This window comes from Euprymna scolopes, chromosome 2 (assembly GCF_053919585.1).
Source record: "Euprymna scolopes isolate OS-2025 chromosome 2, ASM5391958v1, whole genome shotgun sequence".
Lineage (NCBI taxonomy): Eukaryota > Metazoa > Mollusca > Cephalopoda > Sepiida > Sepiolidae > Euprymna > Euprymna scolopes.
Window position 1 is genome coordinate 193,011,607 of NC_136483.1, and position 19,475 is coordinate 193,031,081.

Genomic DNA, 19,475 nt, shown 5'->3' on the forward strand with positions numbered 1-19,475 from the left:
ATGAGAACAATCTACTCCTATGGATTAAATAAAGGGTTCAATTTGAAATTCTATTCATATCAGACTAGTAGTATCCAAAGTTCAAAAAGATATATCTAAAGAAAGTTGAAAGTTCAATTGGTTGAAACATCATTAATTTATCACAAGATAAGTATAGTACGTATTATTTGGATCTTTTGACGATTGTTTTCATCGTGAATGTTATTCGCACAACGTTTCTGTCAATGTAACCTCTAACCTTCTTCAGGTGTATCTTGTCGAACTCAGAAATCTTTTTACCGAACTTGCGAATCTGCATGAACTTTGAACGAAACCCTTTATTTTAATCCATGGGGGTAAAACCTCCAGAAATATCATTTATAACCGAAGGTTAATTTTTCAGTGTGGCCGATACAAAGAATACAATTGTGAATTACTTAAGATTTCTACCTGATCATGACTAATAGAATGAGAGCATGCTACCCCCTCCTTTGGATTAAATAAAGGGTTGCGTTCGAAATCTTGTGCAGATTCTGGTGTTTGACAAGATACACCTGAAGGAGATCAGAGGTTATATCGACCAGTCTGTAATTATCTAAATTATAAATCCTCATCAAAAAAATTCTGAAACACAATTTATTGATATTTTAATGGCGTGACTTGCGTTTTAGTCTCACAAAAGTGTGTATGTATGTGTGTGTGAAGTATGAAGTGTGTGTGTGTGAAGTATGGAGTGTGTGTGTGTGTGTGTGAAGTATGGAGTGTGTGGGGCTTTGTAGAAAGACAAAAGTTGTCTGAAATTTAATTGAAATATTTTTGTGTAGTGGTTTTCCAGTTAAGAACTGTCACTGTATCAGTGATGGTGATGTAAATGGCTTGATAAGAAAAGCTTGTGATTTTTTTCTTTTTTTTTACACAGGAATCACCATTTATCAAGGCCCGAAGGCCACTCGAGGATATGCATTAGTCAATGTGATTATAGCGTAGTAAACATAAGTAGTGGAAATTTTGTAAATTGGACTACTTAGAGGGGTGGTTCATCAAGAACTTGTTTACGTTGCACTTGAAGGCAATCAGATTGTAGTCAGCTGGAAAGCAGGAAAACGGAAGAAAGTTCCACAGGCGTGCAATTCTAAGAAGCAAGCTTTGTTCATGGAATCTACATTTAGGTTTGGGTACAGATAAAGAGTATGGGAAATTATTGATAGTGTTTTTAGCTAGACAAGTGTTTTTCATGAAAGTTTGGCGAGGGAGGAGGACCATAGATTGAAGCTCAGACAAGCAGTTGCCATGAAAATAACGATAAAGCAGAGACAGGCTCGCAACATCTCTTGATGTTGACCGATAACCTACACACAATCAAAACAGCAACCAACTTACCACTTGTTTGTCAAATTCAAGTCTTTTGATGCCTCCTAAGACTTTGTGACCAATTGTACCCGCCACGCAATAACCGGGCATGATCAACTGTAAAGATAAGAGATAGAAATAATTGAGCAGCAAGAAAAAATGGAGACTGTCATTCTTTCAGAATCTTTTTTTTTTAAATCACGTTCACTTCAAACAAGGCACATCGATACTTGGATATAAGGGGCTACTATTTGAGATGTATAGGGGAGATGAGCAAGATGCTAGTTTACGTTACATTTAAACTTCTGCATTAGCTGCCTAAGGGAAGAAACTTAGAGTAAGAGGTTTTCTGGCATTTAGAAATCTCTACAGTGAAGGGGTGCGATTTTGTTGCAAAGCATATTTGTCAGGGGTATGTATGCTGAGAGGGAACCAGTGCATTGAGTTCATCAAAGCACATCCCATTAAAATACTTGTAAAACATGTACAAGGATGCAACATTGTGGCTATGGGACAGAGGTTGAAGCTTAGTTGACAGTGTGGAACCTATGAGATTGGAGACTCTTCTTTGAACCCTTTCTAAGAGGGGGAGACTAGTGGTACATGCACCAATCCAGATGTGGCAACAATACTCCTTGCGTGAGTGAATGGTGGCGTGAGTAATCTCCTAACATGATAGAGGGAACCCACCTTCTTTGCAATAGCCTTTGCAAGCTCATTAGTATTAAAAGAAACTAGCAGGGTTTTGAAGGTTGTTCAAGCAACGTGAAAAAATTAGGTATTTGTTAAAGAAGGAGTACATCAGGGATCTCAAGTCCATATTCTTCTGAGATCCAAAACACAACTGGCTCCAAAAGATGGTCGATCTTCATAGGGACACATTCATAGGGCTTCATTAAAGAGTTTTATAAAAATTACATTACATAAAATTTTTTTAAAAATTTACTTTTAGAAATGCAAAACAAAAAAGACAAATTTACCATGTTGTTTTCATTTGGTGCCCATTTTCGGAAAATTTGTAACGAAAGTCCAGCGTGCAGCATTCCAGGTGTCGCAAACACAACCATTGGACCTGGATTATCAATAAACGAACGATCAAATGGCTAAAAAAAAAAAAAAAAAAAAAAAAAAAAAAAAAGATTTAAAAAATTATTCGTTACATTTATCAAATTATTTGAAAACTTCATATTTCTGTATAATTTCTTTGGAGAGAATTTGAGAAAAATTCAGTTTTGCAAAGAACCATCTATAAAGGGAAAAAATAGGCTGGTTACTTTTACTGCATCTAAAACCAAGCTTCTATCTTTACATCATCAACGTTCTGATCCCCATCTGGCATCAATTTAAATGAATGGCTCTTGTCTTGGGGAGGTTCCATGTTTTGACAAGTTTCGGGACTTGACCTTTACTCCTGATCTGAAATGGAACATGTACATCAAATCCATTGCCAAGCTCGCTGGAAAAATGGTGGGATCCTGTTATTGATCCAGTAGATATCTCATTGCTGATGCAATTCTCTACCTATATAAGAGCCAGGTATGTCAAAATATGGAGTATTGTTACCACATCTAGGCAGAAGCTGCTAGAAAGACCTTATCTTGCCTTGAAAGAGTTCAAAATAGATTTCATAGCCTAGTGGGGGATGTCCTTTTCTCTTCCCTGCAATCTCTTTCTCACAGAAGAGACGTTGCGAGCCTGTCTCTTCTTTATCATTATTTTCATGGCAAGTGCTCATCTGAGCATCTATGGCTCCTCCCCCTTGCCAAACATCCACGAGAAACACTTGTCTAGCTGTGCCTAGACCTAAATGTGAATTCCATGAACAGAGCTTCTTTCTTAGAACTGCACACCTGTGGAACTCTTTTCCATTTGCCTGCTTTCCAGCTGACTACAATATGGTTGCCTTCAAGTCCAATGTAAACAAGTTCTTGATGAACCATTCTTCTTAAGTAATCCAATTTACCAAATTTACTTCTAACGATTACTATGATATTGTCCCTTTGACTACTGCACACTCTTTAACCCTTATCCTCGACTGGCCTCTGGGCCTTGATAAGTGGCGATTCCTTTGAAAAAAAAAAAATATATTACTAAAGTTTAGGTTATGTTCGTCCTTGTCACACCAAGGGAAGAGATTATGACATTCCAAACATCTCATTTTAAATAAAGTTGGAAATATTTTTTGCCATTATTCTGTAATTTTTGTTATTCTGACTTGGAATTGTCCCTTTTGAAAGTGAACTAAAAAAAATTTTTTTACAAGGGAATCACCAATTATCAAGTCCCAAACGCCACTTGAGGATAAGAGTTCATGAATGTACAATGGTCACTGGGACAACAGCCTAGTTAGTGGTGAAAATTAGGTAGAATTTGATTATTTAAGGGGGTGACTCAGCAAGAAATTATTTACATTGGACTTAAAGACAACAATATTGTATTCAGCTAGAATGCAATCCAGCAGAACAGAGTTCCACAGGCAAGCAGTTCTAGGAAAAAAACTTTGTTCATGGAATTTGTATTTTGATTTAGGCACATATACAGAGTGGGAGAAATTGTTGATAGTAGTTGTAGAAAGAAGAGTGCTTTTTGTGAAGGTTTGGCAAGATGGGACCATAGTTTCAAGCTCTGATAAGCAACATGAAAATAATGATAGAGCAAAGAGAGGCTCGCAATGTCTCTTCTGTGGGAAAGAGGTTGGAGGAAAGGGAAAAGGGCATTTCCTACTAGGTTTTGAAACCGATTTTGAACTCCGTCAAAGCAAGGTAGGGTACTCCGATCAGCTCCTGCCCAGATGTGGCAACAATTCTTGATTTTAGGATGTCTGGCTCTTATACAGGTAGAGGATTGCATCAGCAATCTTCTGAAGTGGTAGAATAGCAGAACTAGTTTTCAGCCGATTTTGGCAACAGATTTGATATAGGTCTTTTATTTCAGATCAGGTGAATGTAACAGACAACTTCAATGTAACATGAAGCTATTTATATTTCGTTTCTCTTTCTCTCTCTCTCTCTCTATATATATACATAAAAATTCAAAATGGCGTGTAGAATTTTTTCCTCATGTGTATTTGTCTTGTTGGATTATCTTTCTTAACTAGAGAGAAACGTCTTGAATCAAATGACTTTTATGTGCTTTTGATTAGCCTTTCATCACTGTGTTAGTTACTTATATTTTCTCTACTGTTCTCCCTCTAGTCAGGATTGTATCCTAATCGATCATGTCTGATAGTATAAATGCAGCACTTTCCTTAGATAGTAACGCCCAAATAAATGTGTTTGGTGATTTTAATGTCCACCATAAAAATTGGCTTGGTTTCTCAGGTTACACAGATGCAGCTGGATGCTTTACTTATAGCTTCTCTATAGCCCATTCCCTCATACAGACAGTAATATTCCCAACCCGCCTACCAGATCGTGAACCCCAGCAGACTTCACTTCTAGACCTATTCCTCACCACAGTACCCAAGGATTGTGTGACTAATGCTCACAGTCTACTTGGAAATGCAGACCATCTAGTGGTATCAGTTGACATCATACTTAAATCCCAACCCCAAAGTGAGGAGCCATTGCTCAAAACAACAAAGTACTACAAAAGGGCTGAATGAGAATCCATTAGAGAATACATCAGAGATGCCCATGGACCAATATCTTCTCTCTTCCTGCTGAACAATGTGCCGATGAGACAACTGAATTGTGCAAAGCAAGCATTGAAGCACATGTTCCCACATGGAAATATTGTAGCAAGCCCCATTCACCCCCAGGGTTCACTACAGTTTGTGTAGCTGCTATTGCACAAAGACAGTATGCATTCTGTCGGTTTGTATGTCATAAGTCAAATACAAATAGGCAAAAATTCGAAGATGCTAGAAATTATTATAAGAGATAAATAGCAACAGCCAAAAGAAAGCAGGCTGAAATAATCAAGGAATGCATAGAATCGCAAAAGATAGGAACTCGTGTTTTCTGGAAAATCTATAATAGTGTAGCGAATAAAGGGCAATCAGTAATTCTTCCACTATCCAACAACCATAAGGTCGCATGCACGGCAACTGAGAAGGCAAAACTGCCTGCCAGCAATTCGCCTCCAACTCCACCTTAGAACCAATAAACAACTCCCTTCTAAATTTCCCTATGCGGACTGAAGCCACACTAGATGATGTAAAAATCACCCCTTCTCATGTCCGCGATATCATAAAAAACTTAGACACCTCCAAGGCATGTAGACCAGATCTCATCCCTGCTATACTAATTAAGAAATGCTCAGCTGAGCTAGCCCCTTACTTTCTAAACTCTACAATAAATGCTTTGCTGAATCTTGCTTTCCTAATAGCTGGAAGATGGCCTCTGTAGTACCAGTGTACATGAATTCTGGTGAAAGGACTAACCCTCTCAATTATCGCCCAATTAGTCTCTTTCCCCTCTTTGCTAAAGTCTTTAAGACTTTAATCAATCAAACACTAATCCATCACCTTGCAAAAGCTAATCTTCTTTCTGATAAACAGTATGGATTTAGGCAATGTTGTTCTACTGCAGATATTTTAACAGTCATCTCTGAACATGTACTGAATAAGGCGGGCGAAACTAGGCCTTGGAAATATCCAAGGCCTTTGACAAAATTTGGCATTAAGAGCTGATAATGAAAATTAAATTGTATGGTATAACTGGATGTATACTAAATATAATTAGATCTTTTGTTAGACAATACGACCATCCAGGTTGTCATTGATGGACGTACATCCAAGCAGCATAAGATTAATGTAGGAGAGCCTCAGGGGTCAATCCTTGGACAACTATTATTCCTGATATTCATAAACGACCTCCTTGATAATATTGTGTCCGAGATGGGTATATTTGCTGATGATACAATACTCTATAACATGCATGAGGGAAGAACAAATGTACATAAATCTAAGACAATGGCAGAATCATTAGAAAATGACCTCCAAACCGTAGTGGAATGTGACCGCAAATGGATGGTAACATTTAATGCTAGTATGACTCTCCTTTAACAATTACAAGACGCCTCTCCAACTGCCTATATCCGAGACAAATAACACCCTATCCGAGAATTCTTCCTTCAAACTCCTCAGCTTAACATTTGCAAGCAATATGAACTGGAACAAATACATTGAGGACATTGTGAAAGCTACTGCAAAGAAGGTGGGTTCCCTCTATCGAGCTAGAAGACGACTCACACTTAAGAGTATCCTGTACCCCTATAAGGCCACCATTTGCTCATGCAAGGAGTATTGTTGCCACATATGGGATGGGTTGTTGTATCTACCACTAGTCTCTCCCTCTTGGATAGAGTCCAAAAAAGAGTTTTCAATCTAATATATCCCACTTTGTCAACTAAGCTCCTATCCCTGCCCCATCACTGCAATGTTGCATCTCTGTGCCTATTTTACAAATATTTTAATGGAATGTGCTCTGATGAACTCATTGCACTTGTGCCCCCTCGGCGTATATATCCCCAACAAACCCGCTTAGCAATAAAATCTCACCCCTTCGCTGTTGAGGTTCCTAAATGCCAGAAAGCTTTCCATTCTAATAATTTCTTCCCTTGAACAGCTAGACTTTGGAATTACCTTCCTACTACCTGCTTCTCTAACTGTATTGATATTCAGAAGTTTAAATGTAACATAAACTAACATCTTGTTAATCTTTCCTAGCATGGTTCCTAATAGTAGCCTTTTGTGTCCAAGTGGTGATATGCCTCGAGTAAAAAAAGTAGCCTTTTGTGTCCAAGTGGTAATATGCAGTGAGTAAAAAAAAAAAATATTTCTTAGCAAGTGTCATCAAATTTCTGAAATTCACATTTTTCCTTCCTTGAAGCGACCTTTTTCATTTTTTATTCCATCCCTTTTTGTGTTGAGTCTTTCCTCTAATCAATGTTGTGTTCAGAGTGTTGCAAATTATTATTAGTGTGTGTAGGTAAAAGAAGATGTCTGTTTATGAGATAAATGTCTGGTGTATATGATTTTCCAGGATAAACAAACAAAAACATATACATCAGACTTTTCTCTCATAAACTGACATCTTTTACCTACACACACTAATAATATAATAATTTACAACACACTATACAAAATAGAAATTCCAATCATACAAACCACATCACAAACTATAAACCAAACATTGAAAACAATAAAACCTCTCCGAAACAAACCAATTTCCAATGCGGGCATATACACAGTTCCTTGCCAAAATTGCCATCATATATATGTTGGTGAAACCCAACATAGATTAGAGAAAAGGCTCAATAAACATAAAAGATATAAGAAATAGCAATTCTCTGAATGCATCATTCTCTCATTCTCAATTTTTTTCATGGAGTTATTTCTCTCATGTCAACTCATTTCTTGAGGGATCTATATAAGTGTGTCTGTGTGTGCATGTGCAGAGAGAGAGAGAGATAAACTGGGTAAAGAAGAAATAGGGGCTGGTGAGAGGGGGAGGGAAAAAGAGAGAGAGATAGTAGTTAGGGGAGGGAAAAAAGAGAGAGATAGTAGTTGGGGCATATTTTAAAGCGTTTATTAAGTTTGAAACACAAGTAGTGCCAAGTATTCAGAACAAGAAAAAATGGCCAACATGAGACGGTTATCTGGGGAGTTTCGATAATCATTCTAAAATCAAAAATAAAACAAACTATTGACACAAATCTATTCAATAAATGTCACTACAACATTAACTGAGTGAATTTCTATATGCATTTTGTTTTATTTTTGATTTTTGAGCAATTATCTTGACTCCCCAGATGATAAATTTATCCAGTAAATGTTATGGTAATATTTATTGGATAAATTTTTATAAGTATTTTGTTTTATTTTTGAGCAATTATTGAGACTCGTCAGATAACCGTTTGAAGTCAGCCATTTGATTTTGATATTTTAACTTCTACAGCAATCCCAGAACCAAGCAATCAAGTAATGACTATCATCAAGAACAGAATATGCATGTATAATGTCTTTAATGATTATCAAAAAACATGCCTAGTATATAACACTTACCTCCACTCCTACCCCCCCCCCCAAAAAAAAAACAATTAAAATAAACCTAACACCAAAAAAAAAAAAAGGGACGAGGGTTAGGTCAAAAGTTGTCACACCTACCTTTATATGCTTAAATTCAAACATATTTCTTTGAACAAAAGTTTTCTTGATTTTTTCACTCGTCCATGTGATAAACAATTTGTAATAATGATTCGCCTGCAACAGAAAAAATCAATCTTTCAGATCTAAGAACCAATACTTGTGCCGATCTGGGATTTTTATAAACAAATTAAAAGATAAAAAATAAAATGGTTCCAGAATTCCCTCTATATTAAATAAAGAAAAATAAAGAAAAATCTGTATGATGTATGTACCTTATGAAAACATCATATTCTAAAAATCACATCAATTGATCAAGTAGTTTGATCTTTAAATAAGAAAATCAAATTTTTAGATTATTGGAGAAGTGACTGCCTTGTTTACAATTTTGAAAAAAAATCTCAAAACACAAGAGAGATAATGCAAAAAAATTTTGTGGAAAATTGTGAAAACCAAGAAGAGGGCTTACTGTTAAAGCAGCTGCGCATGTGTACATTACGTGGAATCAAGCTGCCAGAGGTAGGGAAGAATCAAGAGGGCGGCGCCCACAACTTTTATGACTAGTGATCTTGCAAAGTGATGCAAAATTTCACTGGTCGTGGTCAGATTATGTGGGCCTTAACTACATAAAAGTAAGCCGCATGGAGAATACAGATAGACTGCTGTAGGAGAATCCTTGGAGACTTTTGTCGCATGTTACTGATTCACTTTGCTTTTTGCTTTCTTGCATTTTTTCTTCCTTTTATGAGTATCCGAGAAGTGACTCTTTCTCAGCATTTTTAAAAAAATACTTAAAAAAACAAAGGGAAAATAACCCAACAGTAATTTATACTTACGAGATTTATATTGTAACTTGCCTGGGTGCCCGGCGTTGCCCGGGTGTTTGGAGGTCCGTGTTAAGCAAAAAAAAAAAAAAGTGGTAATAGGCAGGCTTGAACTGGTATGAGGGGTGTGCAATAAGTAATGCCCCTGACCCACTTCCCATAGCAGTAGAGCAACAAAACTTGGCACAGTTATTAGTCTTTCTCTACATAGGAACCACCCAGAGTTATGCATCTCTCCCATCGTTTGATGCAGCTCTGGAGACCGTTTTTGTAGAACACCCCAGGTTGGTCCTCCAACCATGACGTGACTTCAGAAATCAAGGCTGCATCATCTGGGAAATGCTTTCCTTTCAAAAACAACTTCATGGCTGGGAAGAGGTGAAAGTCAGAGGGTGCAAGGTCAGGAGAGTAGGGAGGATGGGAGAGGATTTCATAACCACACGCCCATGCTTCTGATCTGGCAACATGCGAGTTGTGGACTGGAGCGTTGTCCTGCAGGAGGAGGGTACCTTTGCTGATCTTGCCCCACCTCTTGATTTTGATAGCTTCCCTTAATTTCCTCAAAAGTGAAGCATAATAGGCTCCTGTAATTGTGGTACCCTTTGCCAGGAAATCTGTCATCACTACTCCGTCCTGGTCCCAGAAGACTGTGAGCAAGACCTTGCCAGCGGAGGGCTGCACCCTTGCCTTCTTTGGAGGTGGTGAGTCCAAGTGCTTCCACTGCACTGACTGGGCTTTGGTCTTTGGATCATAGTGATTGACCCAGGTTTCATCCTGTGTAATCAGTCTTTTGATAAACTTTGACTCATCTTCTTGGCACATCTCCAAATTCATCCTCGAGCACTCAACGCGTTCTCGCTTCTGGAATGGTTTGAGCAACCTGGGAATCCATCTGGCAGACACCTTATGCATATGCAAATGGTCATGAATGATAGTTTCCACAGACCCTGTACTAATCTTGACATCTTGGGCTATTTGGCGAATAGTAATGTGCCGATCTTCCAGAATGGCAGCCTCAACTTGATGGACAGATGCCTCATCAATGGCAGAAGAGGGGGCGACCAGGTCTAGGAGCTGTTTCCACAGACTTCCGGCCATATTTGAATTCACGATGCCAGCGTTTTACAAGGTCATATGATGGGGCATTATCACCATAAGTTTCTTTCATTTCATCAAAAGTCTCCTGTGGTGTGCGTCCTTTCAAATACAAAAACCGGATCACTGCTCGACATTCAACAGACTCCATTTCACACCTGACTCAGTTCAAATACCTGTAAAACAGAAACCATAATTAGTTCAGAGCTGTAATCTGCCACATAACCCGTAGAGATATAAATCATTGCAAAATTTCAGCTAGATCAGACAATTGGAAGCATTACTTATTGCACGCCCCTTGTACAATGAAGGAAGAAAAGAATGTAAAAAAAAAAAAAAACAGTGACGTCTTTGCGATTGTATCCATCGCCAAACCGGAAGTGGCGAAGGTTTAAATTAAGGCTAGTAAATCGAAAAGACAGGATAACTTTTGAAAATATCGGTGAAAAAAGCGACCTCTCGCTGTAGAAAAGTGCCCAGTTGAGGGTGAAGAAATTAATGTTTTTAGCCAATTTTTCAATATTTGTCATTCAAAGGGTCGAGCTTCAAAATGATACCGATCTCATGAAAATTTGTCGCCTCTGTCGAAAGTTTTAGGCAGACATGCATACATTTAAACAGAAAGGTGAGATTTATATTATAGATGCTTACAAATGTCTATTAATCACTTAAAAATGATTTTCTTTATAAAAATAAAACTATTTGATTAATTTACGTACATTTTTGGAATATGATATTTTCATTTTTTTCACAGGTACATACATCATACAGATTTTTCTTTATTTCGTTTGTTATTATTGAAGGAATTCTGGATAAGAACCAATAAAAACATTTGCAATGATTTTTGTTGATTATTTCACAACCAAAAATTCTAAAAATCAAAATTTTAAAACAATTTTCAGATTAAAATCTACAACAGACCAAATTGAAAAATTGTATGCTTTTTTACCTTTTCTGTAAGCCCGAGTGAAAAATAAATGGGAGCTTTCAAATTCATACGTTCCCAATATGTTTCCAATAAAATGCATAATTCCTGCGCTCGGCCGAGTGCAAATACGGGTATCAAAACCTTAAAAAAAAAACGAGACGATTAGAAATCTATTTACAAAAACAAATTCCCAAGATTATAAACCTAAACCCTAACAAGCAACTAAAACCATTTGGACTCAAACAAATCTAAAAAGTTTACAACATTGTAGTTTTAAATTAATGAAAAGGAAAACAAAAAAAATTTACAAAATCTATTTTATCACTTTAAAAGAAAAATATGTAATTATTCTGGCCTTTTAAAAAACTAAACTTTTTATCTCGTTAAAAACAGGCAAAAGTTAAGTGCTTTATGCCAAATTGATTGCTGAATATGGTTAAATTTATGCATTAAACACAAATCTCTAATAATCGCTAATGTTGCATCAAACATATACCATAATAATTAGTTTACTGGACCTTATTATAACAAAGATTCATACAAAATTTCGTCCAGATTCGCACAGTAATTTTCAGGAAAAAGTGGAATGGAAAGACAGATATACTAAGAAATATATATATATATATATATATATATATATATATATATATATATATATATATATATATATACATACATATATTATCGAACAATCAATGGTATGGAAACCTGTGATTATAAGTTTTACAAAATATTATTGGCGGTAATTTTTCATATCAGTTCAGTTTCTCTTAATTTGCATAGCCTGTTTACTGAAAGTGGTTTTATTTTATTTTATTAACAATTTGAGGTTATTTTGGAGTGGAATTTGAAGCTCATGTTCTATAATTATAGAAATATTACATATATTAAATTATATGTTTATTAATAAACAGATCCACCGGACCTATACAAAAAATTTTTTTACCGGACTCATTATATAAACAACGAAAATTTCTCCAGGAAAATGCCTACTTCAGACTATTACCTTGTGATGTGGATTACTCAAAATACAGATTGGATCACTTTACCACATTGCTATCAAAGACATTCACTTCGGAGTTTACCATGCAATTGTGATATGAATTTTTATATCCTTTTCATTAACTTCCCTTACTCTATGATATTTAAATACTTAAAAAAACTTGATTGTGATTTTCCATGTCTCACTGACTTTAGCAAATAAGGTGTAAACCATTATATAATTATTTGCTAATATTTTCTCGTCTGAAGAGATGGTAGACATCGAAATCCTATAGGATAAGGAGTTATAATATTTCAAATGTATTCTTTGTCTTACATAGAATAAAAATCTTTTGATTTGAAATTCAACCATTTCATGTCATAAATTTTTAAATTTATTGAATGACTAAAATTTGACATATATATATATATATATGTATAGCTTTACGAGCATTTCTCTGAGTTGATTATTTTTAGCATATAATCTTCATTTACTGTATAATCTTTTGATATCTCCACTTAGGTGTTTAGGCGTTACTCATGTATTTAAACAGTGTTTGTAATTGTTTGATATAGTCCTTATAAGCCTTTCTCTTAATAGATTATATTTGCCTCATTTGTAGTTGATTTGCTGTATAATCTTATGATGTCCTCACTTTAGTGTTGATCATATATATTTCAAATTTCTATTTGATGTCTAATCCCGGTACTCGTAATGAGACTTTATTCAAATGAAAAATGTTTTTGTATCATCTCAGAAACGATTGTATGCATATTGGTTGTTAATGTTGAATCCTTGAAGCTTAAGTAAATGATTTTTCCATTAATCATTATAACCTTTTGTTTAAAACGAGTGCTTTATGCCAAATTAATAGTTTAGTACGATAAAATTTGTACTCATTTTTGTATTAAATACAAATCTTTATTAATCCCTAATGTTGCATCAAATTGATACCATAATACTTGGTTCACTGCACCTTATCATAACAAAGGTTCATATAAAATTCCGATTGGCCCAGTAAATTCTGAGAAAAAGTGAAGCAGACAGACTAAGAGAAACATATTTTAGAATACGAGTCTTTTTAAACAGAAAATGACAGCTGTAAAAATGTTCACACAAAACATTTCAAACTATCGACAAATAAAGCATTTTTGATGTTATAATCCTTTTCAAAAACATTTATGGACGACAAAAATCCAACAAGATTTTCTCAAAAAAAAAAAAAAAAAACCTCCAAAAACTTACTTTTCCTCCTTTTTCAATACAACTGTGAACTTTTTTAAGAAAATCTCTTTCACGGCAACGTTTCGAGTCTCGAATTGTCGTTGCATATGTTGATTCTGTGATCAGCAGGTCAGGACGACATTTGTCAATCCAGGCAGCGCCTAAATGTCGATCAGGGGTCATGTTATAATCACCCTAAAAAAAAAGTGTGAAGTTAGGGTTTAAAGCTATATAAAAATATTTCTTTTATGTTTGTTAAGAAAACAAAACAAAAAGTTCACTGAAAAAAAAAAAAATGCAAACTGACCGTATAGACAACAGATTGTTGACCAACTTTGATGTGAAACATGGCTGCTCCCAATACATGTCCAGCATAGTAGGCCTTTATCTCTAAATCAGCATCAACCTAAAATTGAAGAGGATGACAGAATGAAAATAAACAGAAATTGGAAAACAACAAATAGAACTGAAGATTTATTTTTAAAGGGATCCCATTAAAAAGGAAGATTTGGAATAAAAAAAATTGAATCGAATGACAAAAATAATACAATGGAACAAGAAATACATGCTTCTAAATTTTTGAGATGAGGATTAGATAATTTGGATTATTTGGATCACTATTTTCATTTTTTTATTTTTTTACTAAGGAGTCACCACTTATCAAGGCCCGGAAGCCACTCGAAGATAAGGGTTAATGAACGTAAACCGATAGCGTAGTAATCGTTAATGGTTGTTAAATTTATAACATTTTTGCCAATGCAATCTCCGATTTATTTTAGGTGCATACTTTTTATCTTGGAAATTTTCTACTTGAACTTGGGAATCTGCACGTCAAACTTAAGAGCCAATACAAAATTTCATACTGAACTCTTCATTTAATCCATAGGGGGTAGATTGTTTTGGGTGCTTGTTAAGATAGAGTTGACAGATCGATTTTTTAAAATATGCTGTTTTAAGCAAAAACAACAGTACTTACTTGTCATGTCGAAAATAGCAATATATTTAAAAATTATAAAAATTCATTGAGTAGAAAATTATTTATAATTAAAAGCAAATTTTACGGAAAAGATGGGGGAAATGGCCTTTTACCTAGATGTGCACACCTTGAAGATTGCAAACACAAGGGACACACTTATCACCCTTTTCAACATTTCAATAACTGATATTTTGTTTTAGCCAGTAGTGATACTTTATTTTTAGTAAAAACACAATAGCAGTTGTTCTACTCCATTAATTTTCATAATTTTCGGATATATTACTATTTTCGACATGACAAGTAAGTAAGTACTGTTGTTTTAGCTTAAAACCACATATTTAAAAAATCGATGTGTTGACTATCTTAAGAAGCACCATTGTTTTTTCCCATCATCCATGATTGGATAGAAGTTTCAATTTTATGTTATTCTTACTTATTATCACCTGCAGTAAAGATTATAAGTAGTTCAAAAATCCATGCAGGTACCAGAGTTTGACAAACATTTACAAGTTCAAAAAGTGCTTCTGACGAGTGTCAAAAATTACATTGATTGAAACGTTGCGAATATAAGAGTCAAGATGAGAATATTATGGATCAAATAATACAAAGTTTTGCTTTATGGCATATCAGGATGACAAGAAAGTCCTTTCAGTTTTTAACTTTTAAATTCACATAAACATATCTCGGCTCAAACAAATATTTAATGATCGAAATAAGCATCATTAGAATCAACACACTTTTGCCAATGCAAAACAAGTGTATTTATGCTAGTAACGTAAAAATCTTGCATTCTGGTAGCGATGAAGTTGCTGAAAGCGTTTTTGATATTGCTTAGGTTTTTTAAGCATTTCTCACACAAAGTTATCGAGATGCTTGAAAAAGCAGTAGTCGCTAGGTGAGGGGTCTGGAGAATATGGCAGATGAAGTAGATTTTCATAGCCCACATCCATTCAACTTCTGCAGGATCAGTTTAGCAACATGCAGTTGGGCATTGTTATGGAGGAGAATTGGGGCTTTTCTATTGATTAATGCTGGGTGTTGTTACTGAAGTTTCTGATGTATTCCATACATTTATTGACAGTACTTCGCCGCCTTAATGGTTTCGCCTGCATTCAAAAATCTATAATGGATGAGACCAGTCAGAGACCACCAAACAGTCAGCATGAGCTTCTTTTGGTGCAACTCTGGCTTCAGGAAGTGTTGTGGGTTGTGACTTGCGATGAAAAGTGGGTTCTTTACGACAACCAGCGATGCTCAGTGGTTAGATGTCAACAACATCTAACCACTGAGCATCACTGGTTGTCGTAAAGAACCCACTTTTCATCGCAAGTCACAACCCGGTCGAGAAATAGGTCATTCTTGTTGCGTAAAAGAAGAGAAAATGATGCTTCATCACAACATTTCTTTTGGTTGTCATTCAATTTGTGAGGCATCCATTTATCAAGTTTTTTGTCTTTTCAATCTCTCTCAAGTGGTCGGAAATCGTCAGATACGTTATGTCTAATTCAGAAGCAAGTTCTCGATCAGTTGTGCATGGATCAACTTCGACTAAGGCTCTTAATTGATCGTTGTCAACATTTGATGACCAACCACTATGCTCATCATTTTCAAGACTCTCATCGCTGCCACAAAAGTTCTTAAATCATCATTGGGCTGTGCATTCAGTCGTGGTTCCTGGACCAAACACTTTATTGATATCGCAAGTTGTTTCAGCAGCTTTTCGGTCTAGCTTGAATTGAAATAAGGAAACTGTGCGAATTTGCTTTTTTTTCCATCTTGTATTAAATGTTCTGAAAAGAAGACATGATTGTTTTAAAACAAGTGTAATCTAAATGATTAGATAAATGCTCTTTAAAATGATATATAAAGTAAAGATATTATAACGAAAACTTATTTGAAAATACATTATTTGAAATCAAAATTAAAAATTCCCCAAGAACTTTCTTATCAACCTAATATCAACCCTTTTCAGATTATTTAATGCAGAATCCAGTAATTTTGGAAAAAGATGTTATGCTTCAAATTCTTAATATTGTAAAATATTTATTCATAATGTTTGTTTTGTTTTATGGCATATCAACCCTTTTCAGGTTTTTTTAATGCTGAATGCAATAATTCTGTGAAAAAATTTATGCTTTTTATGTCTTCAAATATTTATTCAAGTTGTTTAATTTTGTATTTTTGTAGAGGAAAATTGTTTCGTTTTTGATTTTGCAGAATAAGATTGAGTTTATTAATTCATTTATTTGTTGCAGACTATTATCCTCATCTTTAAGTTGTTGTTTCACAGCGTTTCAGCCAACTATTCCTCTGGCCTTCATCAGATGGTTAACCGTGACGGGATAGGCGCAGTGGCGCAGTGGATAGAGATGTTGAATCTCTACGGTTCCAGGTGAGCATTGTCTGAAGATAGCGGTTTCAATCCTACCCAAAGCCGGCCAGAGGCTTAGCTGGGTAAAACGTGGTGAGCTGACAACAACTATGGAAGGCAGTAATCGCAGAGGATGCAGTTAGGAGATAGAGCGTTCCTATACCGTTGCGGTTAACCACCTGACGAAAGCCAGAGGAATAGTTGGGCCAAACGTGAAACAACAACAATGAAGATGAAGTTGGTTAGTTGTTTTTGTTTTATGGCATATCAACCCTTTTCAGGTTATTTAATGCCGAATCCGGTTCTTTTGAAGAAAATTTTTTAATAGAATATATTGTTTTTTTTTTTCAAATCAATTTCTATTTAACCCATAGTTGGGATCCTAGCAGGTACTACCACTCTGGGTCAGAGTGGACCTGGGGAACAATGGCAATTAAAGGGTGGCTCCACACTCCCCAAAGCCCGCAATCTGGGGCCTCACTATTGGATATAGTTTAAGGTCATGTCCAGGACCAGAAGATGAGGATAATAGTCCGCAATAAATAAATTGATAAATAATACAAATTACTCATCTCCAAAAGAATTCCGATTAATTAAATAACAAAATTGAGTTTTGCAAAACAAAAAAAAAATAAATAATAACATCAATGTTTGGCGCATTTTAGGTCAAGAAGCCAGTATCTTCAGACAGCCTGATCTGGAAGTGCTAGGCCAAACAATACAAGAAAGGCATATATGATGCATGATACACTGGAATAAAAAATTATAAAGATTATTAACGAAGAAATTTGTGGACACAAGTAGGGAAAAAGCCTTGTCATTATTTATCTTTATAAATTCAATTTAAGAGATGATAAAATTTAACAGCATATTTTTTTTTTTTTTTTACATGGAGATCACCACTTATCAAGGCCCAATGGCCACTCGGGGATAAGGGTTATTGTGTGTACAGTAATCAATGGGATAGTGTAGCAATAGTATTGCAGAATTGATAAGGTGTCATTACTTAGGGGGGGGGGGCGGTTCATCAGGAATTTGTTTGTGTTGGACTTGAAGACATCCAGGTTGAAGTTGGGAGGGAAACAGGCAAGCGGAACAGAGTTCCACAGGCGTGCAGATCTAAGAAAGAAGCTTTGTTCATGGAATCTACGTTTTGATTTAGGCACAGATAAGGAGTGGGGAAAATTATTGATGGTGGTTTCAGCTAGTCGGGTGTTTTTTGAAAAAGATTGGCGAGGGGGGACCAGAGAATGGAGCTCAGACGAGCACTTGCCATGGAAATAACGATAGAACAAAGACAGGCTCGCTACGTCTCTTCTGTGGGAAAGAGGTTGCAGGGTAGAGAAAAGGGCATGTTATCAATGCAACAAAAGGCTTGCAGCAGTTTTAAGTTAACAAAATGGCAACAGAAAGAACATAAAAAGCGAAAAATATGAGCGTTCTCATAAATCCATAGAAAAATGATAACATAGTAAAATTATAAAGAAATTCTTGAGTTGGAAGCCACATTTAGTTTCAGAACAGTTTCCGATGGTTAGTTGTTCTATACAAGAACTGGAGGTGACTGGTTCTCAGTAGACAGTTCTTTTGTTCAGGTTCCTAACTTCATAATTTTTGTAACCACAGAGCAAAAAATTCTTCCTGTGTTGACACGAAGAAAACATATACAAGGTTGCTAAAGAAAAAGGTTTAATTTTTATGGAACAATTCTGGTTTCTGATTGGTTGGTAGAAGAATATGAATTGATTTGATTCGTTAGTTCCTAGCAACATCGTTTATAAATAGAATCTTCCAACTGTGAGGGATCATACCCCCATTAGTAGTCAAAAATATTACAACTTCAAAATGTGTCGCATAGCTAATATTTATGGTGATTTTTGTACTAAAATGAAAAATCTTGTGAAATGTCTTTTCAGTGCTTAAAGATAAACTAATTATATCATCAAAAGTAATATTACCATAATTTATCAAACGGTCTGTTCTGATAATGGCTAATTATAATTATTATGTTACATAAATAGGTTTTCGTTTTCATTTCCATTATTTAACAAATCAATACTTCAACACAATTTTGTTTGTTTTGTTTTACAGTATATTAACCTTTTTTCAGGTCATTTAACTGAAGTTGGATGATTTGAAAAAGAAATTATTATTTTTAAAAATTATTATTCTTTAAGAAATATCACTATCGCTATCCATCTACTATTAATTATATAAATTTAAATATATTTAATATATATATTTAAATTACAATCGTTTTAAAACAATTATGCCCTTTTTTCAAACATTGAATACAAGGTGGAAAAAAAGAAAGCAAATTTGCATAATTTTCTTATTTCAATTCAAGCTAGGCTGAAAAGCTGCTGAAACAATTTGTGATATCAATAAAGCGTTTGGTCCAGGAACCACTACTGAACACACAGCACAATGGTGGTTTAAGAACTTTTGTGGCGGTGATGAGAGTCTTGAAGATGCTGAGCGTAGTGGTCAGTCATCGGATATTGGCAATGATCAATTAAGAGCCTTAGTTGAAGCTGATCCATGTGCAACTGTTTGAGAACTTGCTTTTGAATTAGAGGTAATGTTTACGACTATTTCCAACCACTTGAGAGAGATTGGAAAGACAAAAAAAACTTGATAAATGGGTGCCTCATAT

At 35.2% G+C, this 19,475-nt stretch overlaps 1 protein-coding gene across 2 annotated transcripts in view; it reads right to left on the reverse strand.

Moving 5' to 3' along the window:
* Positions 1-19,475, reverse strand: part of LOC145300514 (integrator complex subunit 11-like) — a 65,771-nt gene that overhangs the window by 19,079 nt on the left and 27,217 nt on the right. For both annotated transcript variants that reach the window (XM_080144491.1, XM_080144490.1), the window contains 6 exons: positions 13,780-13,878; positions 13,494-13,667; positions 11,288-11,407; positions 8,441-8,536; positions 2,310-2,432; positions 1,360-1,446 (listed from right to left, as the gene is read on the reverse strand). In XM_080144491.1, the coding sequence (XP_080000617.1) occupies positions 1,360-1,446; positions 2,310-2,432; positions 8,441-8,536; positions 11,288-11,407; positions 13,494-13,667; positions 13,780-13,878 (699 nt within the window). The remainder of the gene's footprint in view (positions 1-1,359; positions 1,447-2,309; positions 2,433-8,440; positions 8,537-11,287; positions 11,408-13,493; positions 13,668-13,779; positions 13,879-19,475) is intronic.